Here is a 14,994-nt window from a genome sequence, read left to right on the forward strand (position 1 = left end):
CGCTCACCACATTATAATGACTTTATTTACTCCTCTGAGACAAGCCACCAGGGCATGGCCATGTTTTCTTCAAGTGTCAGCTCTGTGATCAATCTCAGCTCTAACACTTACTAGCTGTGTAAACTCTGGTAAGTCCTTAACCTCTCTGGGCCTCAGGTTCCCCAACCAACACCTTCTTCAGAGTTCTTAAGAGGATTAAATAAAAGAATACTCGAGGGGTACCCAGCCGCAAGAATTCGGCACACAGCACACGCTATCAGCTGAAAAGCTGTTAGGCTGGCTGTTTTCCAAAGTGTGGCAGCTGTGTAAGGTGTGAAAACTGTCTTCAGCTGGTACGCTGAGCTGTGAAACCATCCTCTTGGTAGTGTTCCTTTAGTTCCTCGGGTTAAACAAAGTCATGTTCTCATGCTCATATGTCTCTGACATCTACCTCTCCCTATTCTTCCTGTGGAACAGGTCACAGGTTCAACGGCGTACACACCAGTTAACACGTGGATTTAACACGGTCTGCGCGGCTATTCTGCAGCCAGACCGCCTGGGTTTAACCCCACCTCCCTCACTCTGGCTTCGGGCTAGTTCTGGACCCTGCCTGCACCTTAGTTCACTCAACTGCAACAAGGAGTAAATGACCGCCCCAGGGGGTTACCTGGACTAGGAACCGACTATTACACGTAAAGTGATGCAGAACATAAGAGGCCCACCAGCCATGTTAGAAACACGGGAAAGAAACGGTCCGGGGGGGGGCGGTGGCCGGTGTGGTAACTGTCTCAAAGGTCTCACCAGGGCGACTGGGTCAGCGACGCGGCAGCACTGGGTCCGCGAGACGGGCGGCGCTAGGCCGGTGCGCGGCCTGAGGGGCCCGGTCTAAGCCCTCGGGGAAGGCAGACAAGCGGCCAGGACTCCGGCCTCCTGCGGCTGCGGCCTCTTTGGGGTCTCGCTCCCGGCGTCAAGTCGCTCTCACTCCTGCTTTGGCGGCCGTGCCTTTACCCGGAGTTCCTTCACAAGGTGAGCGCTCCCCGAGGCGAGACGCGAAAAGCGCGGGCTGCGCCGAGACGCGCGAAACGGGGGCGGAGCCACGGGGCGGGACCACGGGGCGGGACGACGCACGCTACGTAGGACGGCGCCGTCGCGCACGCAGCATTGCGCATGCGCGACGGGCATAGTGGTGGAGCGCGGCGCCGGGCGAGATTCAGTATGGCGGCCGAGCGCAAAACTAAGTTGTCCAAGAACCTGCTGCGCATGAAGGTGCGGGGACGCGAGGGAGACAGGTCGGGCGGTGGGCTTCCCCGGTCCTCCCGACCTGGCTGGAGCCGAGGCGGCGGGCGTACGGGGCATTCGAGAGGCCGCGGAGGACCTCCAGCTCTCTTTCATTCATTCACTCAGCACTTGCCCTGCGTCAGGCGCTGGGAACCGGATTATCAATCCGGGGGATTGTGTTTTAAAGCCTGCGGTCGGGTAGGAGAGACAGACGCCTAAGCAGGCAGTTGGGATGCAGTGTACTGAGTGCAGTGAGGCTACAAGCGCCGGAAGCCCCTGGAACTTCCTTGGGCTCTTGCGGGAAGTGGCATTGAGTAGAGACGGAGGAGTAGGTGGGAGGGTGGGGGGCGTAGCGGCATATACTGAGGGGGGAGTCTGAAAGGGAGAACCCCCGAAATCCGTTATTGCCAAGAACTAAAGGTCATTCAGTATGTCTGGAAGGCAGGTAGCCAGAAATGGGCCTAGGAAGGGAACAAGTAGTCACAACATGCAAGCAATTTTAGGCCAGGTTGAGGATTTTTCACTTTATCTTGTGAGCATTTCACCGTGACTTTAACTGTCCTGTGGCGAACCCATTGGCGAAGGGACAAAATTGTAGTCATAAGGACCAGCTAGAACTGGTGATCGGGTGAGGGGTTTCAGTGATGGAGGGAATGGAGAGAATTTTAACAGTTGAGGTGAAAGTGAGTCATGTCACCCAACTTTAAACAAAGTTGATATTCACATTTGAAATTAAATCAGTTTAAGCAAATGGTTTAGGGGCGGTGGGGGGAAGAAGGGTACATAAAATGAATACAGGGATTAAAACAAGAGATACACCCGAGGCTTAAAACTTAAATGATAGTAGTAGCAAACATATCTAGTTCTTACTGTGCACTAGACACTAAGTGCTTTGCCTATTATAACGCATGAAATCCACATAATAACCCTTTGAGGTGGGTACGGTTGTTATCCCTCTCTTTACAGCTGAGGCACCCGAAACAAGAAGTAGGTAACTTGCCCAAAGTGACACAGCTGATAAAGATTGCAGACAGGACTTAAACTCAGGCAATCTGGCTCCAAAGTCATGCTCTGCATTACTGTGTACTGCTTGTCACTGAACACCACTCACAGATGCAAACTGTTAAATGTCATGTTTAGAGAATAATGGAATTTCCAGTGAAGAGAAGCGGGGCATGAATAATGTTTTGAAAGATTGGAGAGTAGACATTGCATGTGCAAGACATGAATGGAGTTGAGCTAGGGTGTAACTAGGGTTGAATAGGGTGAGTGAGGGTGGAGGGTAAATCATAGCATAATTTATCATTTCTGAAGTACTTCTTTCATGCATAATAGCAAAATGTGAACCTTTACTGAACGAAGGGGAGGGGTTTTTTTTTTGCTTATGGTTTGTAATCATGTAAATTTCAGAGAAGTGGTTTGGCAGCGCAGGCATTGAAAAGATTTTAGCAGTTGTTTTAGCTCTTGGAATAAGTCAAATGAAGATGTGCTGGGTGATTAGGGCCCAGACCAACGATCTGACTCTGGAGTTAAGAAGGCAGATGTTAACCTAAAAAAATTATCCACCCCCACCTGAGTGATTGAGGAAGACACAACTGGACGTTGGAAGCAAAGGAGAGAGAAAAAAATTACCCAGGCTGTCTAACTGGGTTAGCAACTTCAGCCATTGACGAGAAAGAACTCACTGGCAGGATAGCAGGAGACAATATATGCAGATAGAGCTGGGTATCCTTTATCCTGTGAGAAGCAGTGGAGCAGCTGCATTCGGTTTCCTTATCTAGCATAGCTGTTCAGCCAGAGCTAAGTATAGAGCATGAATGAGAGGGTTGAGGACTTAATATTGACTCATTTGTTTTCTAGTGTATTTGAGGTCCTCCGTCTTGGTCACCTGTTGGGGGCTGAAGGGTGCTCCTGACCGGAGTAGAAAGTAAAGGATGTAGGGGGAAGGTCTGTCACTATGATGGAATGGTTGTGCAAAGAATACTTGTGATCTTAGCTCTTTTGGACTCTTAAGACAGAAATTAGTGAACTTTTTCTGTAAAGAGACTAGTCTTGTGGGCCATGCAGCCACTGGTACAGCTACTCAACTCTTCCCTTGTGGCTCAGAGCCAAATGACATAGCTTTGTTCTAGTAAAACTTTATTTACAACCACATACATTCAGCTTAAGGACTGTACTAGTTTGTGAGAACTGCTCTAGGCCCTCAGTTGTGAATATAGTTAAATCACTAGCTTTAGAGTATGTTCTTAGATGCTGTAGAGTCAGGAGAATTGGGGAGTTGCTTGATTCATATTTACGGGATGTTCTGCCCTTCCCATGTGTACAGAACATGTTTGTGTGTGTGTGTGTTGTATACCATAAATAATATCTACTTGACTAAAAATAGAAAATAAAAGGGCAGTTGGGCAGGATTGGTGAGTTCCACCACCAAGAGTATAAGTGAGGGGAAATGAGGCATCTGGCTTTAAAGAGAACTATCCAAGAAAGGGAGTCTGGAAAAATAAGACAAGTCTAGACTCACATTCAGAGAACCTTTATGGAGTTCTTCTTGTGTGCCAAGTACTGTCTGAGTACCAGTAATACAAGATGAACAAAAGTCATGGTCTGCTATTCATAATCTCAGTCTTTTGGGAGACAGAGAAAAAGCGTAATGAAAATAAGCCGGTGTTCATAAGACTGTCTTAGAAGTAGGGGAATGTATTCTTTTATGGGAACAGACCTGGGAAGAGCTAGGCCAAAAAAGTCAGAGAAGGCCCAAAGGACATGTGCTCTGGGCCTTCCTGGTGGAATATTTTGCCAGGCAGAAAAGTGAAGCATGATGTTGAGTAGCAGAGGCAGAAGGAGTGGGAAGTACAGGGCATGCATTCCAGAAATTGCCAGTTCTTTCCTATGGTGAGACTATAGACACAGAGGTAGAAGGATCAGGACCACAAAACACTTCAGATAGATTGCAAACATTGCTTTTATGTTTATTTAGAATAATGACAGAGTCACAAGAAGTTGCAAAAAATGTAGAGATGCCGTGCCTCCTTCAGCTCCCTGTCTTATATCGCTAGAGTACAGCGCAAAGCCAGGAAACAGACAGTGGTACAATCCACAGAGCCTGTGCAGATTTCACTATTTTATATGCACTCTTTCCTGTGTGGGGGCGGGTGTGTATGAGAGTGTTTATCATGTGTATATTCATGTAACTACCACCACAATCAAGACACAAAACTGTTCTGTCGCCACAAAGTTCCCTCCAGTGACCCCTTTGTAGCCACGCCCACTCCCTTTTGCCCTCCCTAAACTCTGGCAACCCCAGATCTGTTCCCCATTCCTACTATTGTGTTATTTCAAGGATGTTATAGAAATGGAATCATTATAATATGTTACCTTTTGAGATTGACTTTTTCTCACTCAGCATAATTCACTTGAGATCCTAGGTTGTTGAGTTAGTCAGTAGTTCCTTTTTATTACTGATTAGTGTTCTATGCTATGGACATACCATAGTACTCTTAACAATTCACTTGTTGAAGAGTATTTTGGTTGTTTCCAATTTGGGGCTATTGCAAATAAAGCTGCTGTGAATATTGTTGCATAACTTTTTGAGTGAATGGTAGTTTTCATTCTCTGGGATAAATGTCCAAGAGAACACTTGCTGGGTCATATGGTCATGTTTATTTGGGTGTATGTTTATTTGGGTGACAAATTGTCAAGCTGTTTTCCACAGAGGTTATACCATTCTACTTCCCCACCAGCAGTGTAGGAGTGATCCAGTGCCTCTACATCATCATCAGAACTTGATGTTATCACTATATTTTATTTGTGAAACTTTTCCAAGTTTTGTCATTTCATTTTGTAGCCACTGGTAAAGCTCTTATGCCTAAAAATGCTCATGCTTTTGGAAGAGCTAGAAAAGAGGGTAAAGTAATATGGAGCCTAGAGAAGGAAAGAAATGGGGATAAATGGAAACCAGTGGAACCCTAGACCTAACTTCAGGGACACTTCTGGATGTTTTCTGAATTTATTTTTTCCCATATTGATACTTTATCCTTTGCTGCAGTTAACTTCTTGGTTTGTTCACCTGTCCTCTGAGGAAATGTAGCTATTGTTTATACTAGGGAGACATTAGCAGCAGGACTGGCCTGTTTTGAGTTGAGCTTTTGCAGATTTTAGATAAAGAGCAGCGGTAGAGTTGATGAGCATTTCAGAGGATAGGTGTAAGTGAAGAGCAGTGGGGTTACAGATACAGCTTTGTTTTGGTCTGTGTTCACAGAACCCTTACAGTGCATCATTCGTTATGCTGGTGAGGATGATCTAGACACAGTCCCTGCCCTGAAGGTCTTCAGAAGAGACAGATACTCAAGAAATTAAAATGTCCTGAGACTAGTTGAAGCTACCACGGGAAGCTTCTGGGAACGAGATGATGATTTCACAGAGTTGGAGTAGTTTTACCTATGTCAGAGGGGCTAGAAGTTGGCCAGGTAGAAGGATTTGAGGAGGGCATCACAGAACCAGATCAGCAGGTGCAAAGGCCTATGGGCTTCCCAGGTCAGAAGGACATTCAGAAAGTACCGAGTCTCTCATCCTCTGCTTTGTGCCGCCGCCGCCCCCCCGCCCCCTTCTGTCTGCACCCGCCTGTCCTGCTCTGCGGATCAAGACAGTTTTTTGTCTTAGCCCTTTCTCACTGGCCATTACGTAAAACTGAAATATTTAATGTGATACTTATTGAATACAGTTGGGTTTTTTTGCCTGTTTTATTAAATCAGAAAAACTAAAATGTGGTAAAGCTCTTTTAAAGTCTTCTAAAGGAAGTACACATGTTGCTTTTTGATGTGCTCTGGCAAGCTCCCTGCTGATGTGATGTTGGCAAGGGCAGGGCTAAGCTGCTTGGTCACTCCACCCCAGCCCCCACCTGTGAGATGTTGGGATTCCTGGAGAAATGAGGGTGGGCAAGTTGAGTTTTCCTCAACTCTAAATTGGAAAAAATAGTTGCTGACACTGATTTTGTTTGGTTTTGACAGTTCATGCAAAGGGGACTGGACTCGGAAACCAAGAAACAACTAGAAGAGGAAGAAAAAAAAATCATTAGTGAAGAGCACTGGTACTTGGATTTGCCCGAGCTTAAAGAGAAAGAGTAGGTTTTTTATGACACTTTGGGTGTTGAAAGGGAAATCCCTGTAAATGTGATTCATCATTCCAATGACATAAAACCCAGAAAATAGTATCTATTCAGTTTCTTGAGTTAGCCTTGCAAATATTTTTTTAATTATTAAGTCTATAAGAGTTCCATGGATTTATACATTTTTATTGGTCCTCGGCCATCATTTATAACATTGTTCTTTTTTTACATTGAATAAAGGAATCTAGCCTGTACGTCTCTGGTAATAACTGGAGACCTTTTATGAGAATCTGTAATATGCTTTTTATTGTATTAAGTTCTGAAGATTACATGTGTACTTCAGGCCTCTCCAGTTTTGTTTCAGCTCATAGGCTGAGCTTTGTAAAGGCAGGTCAAGAGCATTTTGTTTATTTTCTTTTTTAAAAATTGTTACTATTAATACCAGTCGTCTTAGTGAAGATGTATTGAGTCTATAGTGTGTACTAGGAACTGGGCTAAGCACTTTACATCTGTTAATTATTTACTCCTCATAGCAAACTTGAGAGCTGGCTACTATCATTCCATCGATTTTGTAGTTGAGAAAACTGAAGCTTAAGGGAGGGTGACTTGCCCCGGGGTCACCAGCTAGTCGTTCCTGAAGCTGGATAACACAGTAGATCCTTTCTCTTCCGCCTCTGAGCTTGGCTGATGCATGATAAATAACTCTGAATGAGGAGTGATGTATTCACATCATCAATTAATGTTTCTAAATTCTTCTGGAAACTATTTATCATTTCTCCTTGATGTTTTGCTCACCTTAGTAAGCTCCATGGTATGGTAGCTTTAGTTAAGTTTTGTCAATTGACTGAAGATGCTGCTTATTGTCTTCAGGCACATTTATGTTTTTCGTTTTCATACCTTATAATTTATTTATTTATTTTTAACACACCGTTTTCCAGTGTTCATTTGGTTGACATTCTCTGGATCTTTTTTGGAAAATTAGACTTTCTTCTCTAGAGATAGAAAGTATGTCCCACCAGGGAGGATGGAAGGAAGGTACTTTATTTTCTCTGCTTTCTTCTCTCCTTGCTTTTCTCTGTTGCTTCCTCCGTAGTGAGGAAGGAGAAGGTGATGCTGAAGATGGTATGGATTTGGGAGCAAGCGTTGGTAGGAAGGGACCATTACTGGTAAGGAGCTATAATTGAATTTTACTCCTTGGCTAAACTTGCTCAGAGTATTCTAGATGTTTTGTTACTTATTTTTGTTGAAAAGCAAGACAGTTTGTATCATGCAGAATACACAGGGAAAAAAAAGAATATTTCAGTATTCTTTTTTCCCCCCAACACAGCATATTAGTCCCAGAAAAGTGACCTTTAGAGTCCTTTGCTAGGAAGGTACATGTCTCAGTCTGTTCAGGTACTATAACAAAATACCACAGACTGGATAGCTCATAAACAACAGAAATTGATTTGTCACAGTACTGGAGGCTGGAAGTCCAAGATCAAGATATCAGCATGGTCCTGTTTTGGTAATGGCTCTCTTCCTGGTTCATAGCGACCTTGCTGTGTCCTCACCTGGTGGAAGTGGCTGGGAATCTCTGTGGGGTCTCGCTCCTAAGGCCCTAATCCCATTCATGAGGCCTTCACACTTGTGACTTAAGTACCTTCCAGAGGCCTCACCTGCCAGTACCATCATCTTTGAGGGTGAGAATTTCAACATATGAATTTGGAGTGGGGGTGAGACACAAACATTCAAAGCATAGCAGTAAATAATAACCTTTTCCCATCATTCAGTGTCCTATTTATGTATAGGAATGAAGATCAGTTGAGGATGTTATCAGGAAGAGATGACACTGTCAAATTGGGTAATTTGAGGAGCGTATAATGAAGATCACCAAGGTGCAGACAGGTGCAGGGAAGCCGCTGTTGGTAGTGCAGCACCTTGCTGGCTTATGTAGTAGAAATAATTTCTACTCCAAGCCTGGAGGGTCAAAGGGAGGGAGTGATTACTGAATCTGAAGACAGGTTGTGTGGAGAGAGCATCTTACAAGAGCTGCTACCTTTATTTGTGGCCACAGCCTGGTAATCCCATAGGAAGGCCAAGGCCTTGGTGTAGCCACGTTGTAAGTCAGCTTCTCCCTCAGCCCAATCTTGCAGTCCTCAGTTCCATAGAGGGGCATCTCCCACACAGCACTCCCCAGTAAAACTTCTGCACATAACTCTGTCTCAGAGTCTGTTTCCAGGGAACCAGATATAAAATAGTATAAATTCTTAGTTCCAGAATGTACCAGATCAAAGGCTTTGCTATGTTGTTGCCATATTTTTTCTCCAAAGGATGTTCCCTGGTGTAGAGGATGTGAGTATAGCCAGTATTATTACTTCTTGCCATAGGATGCTGTTTAAAAGGTATTTTTGGCTACTGTGCTGTTTGTGCTTGTACATTGTGGCCTGGTGAACTTCAAGAACTGTGAGGTCTAAGGTTGACCCTACTTGCAAACTAACAAATTAGCCTGCTACAGTTTCATGGATACTGATGGAAGGTACTGAGCTTCCTGGGTCAGAGACAGAGGACGTTATTACTCATAGCAGAGCAGGCAGCATGAGCATCACATTGGCATCATTTCCCCTAATCCCAGGGAGGGTGACGTGGCACCCACAGTAGATTTGCGTCACAGCAGAAATCCTGAGTTTAGGAAACTTGAGTCTTTGATACTGGACTGCAAACAGACTCGCCCTTGGCCCCAAGGGAGGTGTTATCTTTACTATAATGGGCATTAAGCAGGTCTGTGCTTTGCTCTAGAGGAAGAAGAAAGACAATAGCTCTGCCTTTCAAAGCTCTTCACTGTGCATATATCCTTGAAAAGATAGGAACAAAAGGGCATTTAGTGCCTCACTCACAAGGTGTGCGGAAGTGAAGTGAGAGAGACCTGTAGAGAATTGTTTCCCAGCAGCGAGTTTTTGCCCTGTTTTGCCATGTGTATCAGTTGTGGCTTTAGGTAAGTCTGTTTATTTCTTTCTGAGCTGTGGTTTCTTATCTGCAAAAATAGATGAGTATTTCCCTTATTTCATAACTCAATTAGTGTCCCTCATCACTGAAACTATGCATGTAGATAACGAACCACCCATGCTCCTCTTTATATTAATGCTACAGTTATTGGGTCAGTAGAAACCCATGCCAAAGCCGTCTGAGGGGCCAGTGGTCCTACTGTGAATCCTTTCCTGGCCTCTTGACTTAAGTGAATGCTTAAATGCATAGGTATGGTGCTCTCTTGAAGGAGATGATTTACTTGGGACGCTGGTGATGTTTTAAGCTGCACCCAACAAGAAACAAGATCGGCCAGTTGAAAGGGAATCCCTAGTTTATGGAAAAGGCTGAAAAAAAAGTTCAGGAGAATCATGTGCCTAAATTGATTGGTTACAGAAGGAGGGCTGTTCTGGTCCCAGTTACTCCCTTGTGGCCAAGGGTGGAATAACCTTCTTCATGTTTGTCCATTGTAGAAGTCTTGCATTCATTATCTGGCCCCACTCTCTAGAATGTAACCTCTGTGAGAGCAGAGCCTCTCTCAGTAATGGCTGTCTCCCCAGCTCTAGAGCAGTGCCTGGCACACAGTTTGGTTTCACAGGTGTTTGCTGAGTGAGTGAATGAATGAGTGCATCTTGAGAAGAAGCAGGGCAAGATTGCTTGACGAGGAGCAATCTACCAAAGCAGCCGTAAAGCCCAAGTATTTGCTTTCCTCAGTTGCTTTATGGTTGATGGCCGGGCTGTAAATGGATATGCTCACCTGGGGTTGGGGTCATGAACTGGTGGCTCAACGGGAGAATCCCTTTTGGAGACTGAAGCCTCCACACTTGCACCGTGTTTCTGGGGCAACAGTGCCTCCTGGATGCCCTCTGTGGTGTCCAGTATTTAGCTCTCTCAGCAGCAGTGGAATTTTTACCAGGATGGTTTTGTAGGGTGATGTTGGTTTGGGGTCAGCCACCTTGCTACCCTTATTTCCGCCCATTTTCCAGTTCTACTCATCCAGCTCTCCCGGTGATTCTGTGAGATACCAGTATCCTCACAATAAATTACTTCTCTGCTTAAGTCATCCAGGGTCAGTTATTGTTATTTATAGCTAAGAGCTCCAACTAATACACTCTTAAAGCTGCCTAGGTCACTAATTTCTGCAAATTTAATAAAAACTTGGTAGGGGATGTAAACGTCAGGGAAACTTTGCTTCACTTTTGGAAAATTCGGGTGCCCTGCTGCTCTTGCTTCCTGATGCTTTTGTTGACCTAATTAATCCGTTTTTATTTCTAACCCTAGGTTAGAAATCTTACTGTATTTTTACTTGATTCTGCTGAGAACCATAAGCTCTATTTTTCATTTGAAATCTTGACTTGTATTTGCTGTGCTTTGTTATAAGTAGTTATGCTATTAATACAGGTTTATTTTCTCGTTTAGGAGTTTCATAATAGAAGAGCAGAGTTTTTTGTTATGTGAAGATCTTCTCTATGGAAGAATGTCATTCAGAGGATTTAATCCTGAGGTTGAGGTATTAAATATAATTGCTTCAAATTTAAAATTTTTCCAATTGAATTCTTTCTGTTAATAATTGGGTTTAGGTTTTTCCCCACCAGATACCATTTCTCCTCATTATATAGAAAATAACAAGTCTTGAAATATTGCCATAGCTATTTAAAGAAATTGCAGGCGTTGCAGTCTAGTTTTATGGTAGAATTGAGTAGATAATTTAATATAGCAGTATACAGTCCCTGACAGTGCCACTGTAAGTGTTAGAATTTTAGCCCAGATCTTTTACAGGAATGTCAGGATTTTATTCATATGATGCTATTATGAAAATTTATTTTCTGGCATCTATAAATGTATCTTTTCTAGTGGAAAAAATGTTACTTAAAAATTGAGTAATTTGACTTTTTAATGGACAGGTTTTAATCCAAGCTTGTAAATAGATTTTTAAAAGAATCTTTGGAAAGTTTGCCTGAAAAGGAAATATTCACCTTATAACTGAGCTGTTCATTTTAATTTTCCTGCCTCGAGTTTGTAGAGAAGCACAGACCTTTATTTAACAAATAATTATTACAATTCTGGCTCATGTATTGAAAGCCATCCTATCAGGTCCTTGACCAACCAAATGGAGGTTTGTGATATAAAGCTTTAGTTTTGTAACTGTCACTTGAAGCCCCAGTTTCTCAGCCCCGGCATTGTTGACATTTGGGGCCAGATTATTCTCTATGGTGGGGGCTCTCCTGTGCACTAGAGGGTGCTGAGCAGCATCCCTGGCGTCTGCCCTCTACCCACGAGGTACACATGCACACCCCAACTGTGACAACCAGAAGTGTGTCTGTACCTTCCAGACATTGCCAGAGGGCCCTCGGTGAACAAAATCATACCACAGATAACCAAACTGAACGCCAAAGTTCATTTCGAGATTGTATGTTGGTTTTCTTTTTTTTTTTTTTTTTTCCTTTTTTGAGGGGGTATGATAATTAAGATGTTACATTTACTTTGCACAAAGTCAACACTGAAAGTGTTTGTTTTTAATATATTTCCTTGTTCTGCCCTGTTTAAAGCTTTAGATGAGGAAGAGAAAGGGGGCAGTGGGGTAAAAGGGAAAAAAAGCAAAGATGATGAGTGAATGATGCCTAGAGACTAGGGTATTGGGTGGGCAAGGACTCCAAAGTATATCTGGTACAGTGGGAAAAGGAATCGATCTGGCCCTCCAAATTTAATGTGGGAAGTTATTAGGAAATGACTTTAATTACTGGCAGTCTGTAACACGGAATATATTCTCTCTGGGAAAAGTTTTTGAACTGTTTGGCTTGCAGATCTGAGCTGTCATAAATTGTGAGAAAAGTTCAATGTACCTGGTTATAAAAAGAATGATGCCAACTTAAGAGCACTTACTTTAAGCAGGATGTGTTTAGAACACATTTTTTAATATCTATGTGTTTCTAGCAACACCTGCCATGGAGTTTATTCAGTAAATATTTATCCTGTACCTGTGGTGCGTCAGCCCTCTTGAGGCACTGGAAATGCCTTTGGTTCCTTTGGCAAGGAACCAAAGTCTGTGCCCTCACAGAGCTTGTATTGAAATTATTTAATTTTCACTCCTTTAAATGTTCCTTTCCTTGTCCCACCTTTGCGATAAAGAAAACATTGTACTTTTTTTTTTTAAAGTCTGTCAGAGGGTAACTATCAAGAAGAGGTTAATGTAAGGTTACCCACTGGCATGTTAGGGGGTGATGAGGTCTTCCCCATTATACCAGAGCCAGCCTTCCAGTTCTTCCAGCAGTTTGCTTCTCCCCTTCCCCAACTACCCCAAAAACTGCACTTAAAATTGCTCTTGACTGTAGTGTTTCTCCCATTTGGCTCAGCGGTGGGAAGTTCAGAGGATATCTGAAAGCTTACTTCTTCTTTCCCCTACTCACTAGAGAGTGTTAGCAGTGTGCCTGCTTTCGATACAAGTAACTGATAAATTTATGATCTAAAATACAATTTAAACTCATTAACAGTAAGTCTAATCTAGAAGGGCTTTGTCTTATTATTTTTTTAATTCAGAGCTGGCTTCTATTAGCATATTGTGGAATAAAGTGTTATAGAGAATCCCTTACAAATTTTGGCTAGTCCTGTAGATTCTGTGGCTTCTGTTTCTCTACTTTCAAACACGTTTGACACCAGTTCCTTTAGCAAGCTTTTTCCAGCTCTGCTAGTCAACATTGTTGTATTTTTCAGAAATTAATGCTTCAGATGAATGCTAAGAACAAAGCAGAAGCAGTTGAAGAGGAAACAGTGGAGCTCGATGTGTCAGATGAAGAAATGGCCAGAAGGTAACTGTTACCTTGGACCAGCTTTGTAATCTGAGCCCAGCATTCACTGGCTCTCACATGTGTGCTCTTTGTGGCACAGTGACTGGTCTGCTGTACCTTGGAAGGGAGTACCCCAGCAGGAAGATGACTTCCCACTTTTTCTAACATGGCCTGCGGTGGATTCATACCTGTCACAGGCTGGCAGTTGAGGGCTCACTTCTTAGTGCTGCTTCTAATACATATTTTAAAACATACATCTTGATTTATTTAGGATAATGCAAAACAAAAAAAAAGCAAAGAATTTAATCATTCATAGAGAAGTTCATAAATTTTAAATCAGATGGTTCTTTTAATCAAAGTTTTGATTTTTATTATTCTTGGTTGTGTATTTGGTTTGATGTTCTTGAGGAGTCTTGATTCCTACCTTTTTTATTTGAAACTGAACTTGTTCTTTATATCATCTTAACAGATATGAGACCTTGGTGGGGACAATTGGGAAAAAGTTTGCCAAAAAAAGAGACCATGCCAATTATGAAGAAGATGAAAATGGAGTCATAAAACCAATTAAAGCAAAGAAGATGTTCTTAAAGCCCCAAGATTAAAATGGATGCCTTAAAATATGGCTCAGGGATGCCTCGTGAGAATTAGCACATTTTGGAACTCATTCTGTTGGTTCCTCTGTAGTTATTAATGTTGTAATGCTAATTTGTGAAGAAATGTATAATTTTGGAAACATGCTGTCTTTGGAACAGATGTGTGGTGGATGTTATACATCCTTGCTTGATGTATTCATCAAGAGTGGATTTCTAACCCTTGATGTTCAACTGTACATAGGTACGTGGTTGCTTCCTAAAGAATGTTTTATCTCAGATTTTTTTAATAGAGCTTTCCAGTCACTGACCTTGAATTGCCTCATGTAAACTAATACCAGTGTTTAAATTGCCCTTATGTTTATATGCTCCTTTAAATTGTTAATCATGTCAAGTCAATTCATACATATGTTATGGAATTAAATGTCATGAGAATTTGTTATATGTAAATTCATTAAGAACAAACATGCCTCTCTAACCTGAAGTATTTCCATGCTACCAAGTCAATGTCAGTGTGTGGAATTGTGTTTTTTTGTTTAAAACCTTTAACTAATTTTTAAAATTTGTTCTGTAATAAATACCTGTTTTCATATACCTTTTCATTCTCTTATACTTTCAAATAGTAATTTTAGTCTAATTCAGTATTGGAAATTTGTCCAATTAGTAACTTTTAAAAGACAGCCATTGATTTAGAATATTGTGATATATTAGGTTGAGCCATAAGAAATTGCCTTTTTTGGGTCAAAAACAATGATCAATTTTTGATAGTTCAGACGAGGAGAATTTACCACCATCCAGACTATCTTCTATTCTGAACCTTATTCTAAATAGTAAATACACAAGCCCATGTAATTAAGTGTGTATGAGTGTCTGTGTGTCTGGAGATATGTACCTAGGACATCTAAGAAATAACTGATTGCATCTAATTATATTGCTAGCAATTAAATGAGGTGCATTTCTCCTCTCTCGCTAAATCTCCTTAGATTCAGATTGCTCTGTGACCTCAGTTCTCTGGTGAGTTATGAAAAAGTTGTAACTTTGAAGTTAATCTGATTCTAACTCATTGTGAAGGTGAGGACAGTGCTCCTAGGGCAGGAGCTCGAAGTCTTTCACGGTGCTTCGCTGGCACCACAATCCGTGGATTTATGGAATGTCTTGTTCACCCTCATGATATTCTGCACAGCATTACTTCCTGTAGATAAACCCATTTCCTAGTAGAAATGGAGAAGTGGGCTTGTGCCTCTGGAATTCACTG

General features: G+C 42.3%; 1 protein-coding gene across 1 annotated transcript; it reads left to right on the plus strand.

Moving 5' to 3' along the window:
* Positions 1 to 1,160: 1,160 nt before the first annotated feature.
* On the plus strand, positions 1,161 to 14,332 carry MPHOSPH6 (M-phase phosphoprotein 6). The gene is made up of 5 exons (XM_057713082.1): positions 1,161 to 1,245; positions 6,264 to 6,376; positions 10,784 to 10,874; positions 13,076 to 13,170; positions 13,619 to 14,332. Exons 1-5 carry the CDS (start codon positions 1,195 to 1,197, stop codon positions 13,749 to 13,751), a joined length of 483 nt encoding a protein of 160 aa, XP_057569065.1. The 5' UTR covers positions 1,161 to 1,194; the 3' UTR covers positions 13,752 to 14,332.
* Positions 14,333 to 14,994: the final 662 nt, after the last annotated feature.

Source organism: Hippopotamus amphibius, chromosome 16, assembly GCF_030028045.1.
Source record: "Hippopotamus amphibius kiboko isolate mHipAmp2 chromosome 16, mHipAmp2.hap2, whole genome shotgun sequence".
NCBI classification, from domain to species: domain Eukaryota; kingdom Metazoa; phylum Chordata; class Mammalia; order Artiodactyla; family Hippopotamidae; genus Hippopotamus; species Hippopotamus amphibius.

Bases quoted from the DNA above. Each gene is read 5' to 3' on its own strand.
- MPHOSPH6 (XM_057713082.1), top strand. From the start codon at position 1,195: ATGGCGGCCGAGCGCAAAACTAAGTTGTCCAAGAACCTGCTGCGCATG. The intron at 6,377-10,783 runs GTAGGTTTTTTA...TTTCTCGTTTAG, and splicing joins CCCGAGCTTAAAGAGAAAGA to GAGTTTCATAATAGAAGAGC. The intron at 13,171-13,618 runs GTAACTGTTACC...TCATCTTAACAG, and splicing joins GATGAAGAAATGGCCAGAAG to ATATGAGACCTTGGTGGGGA.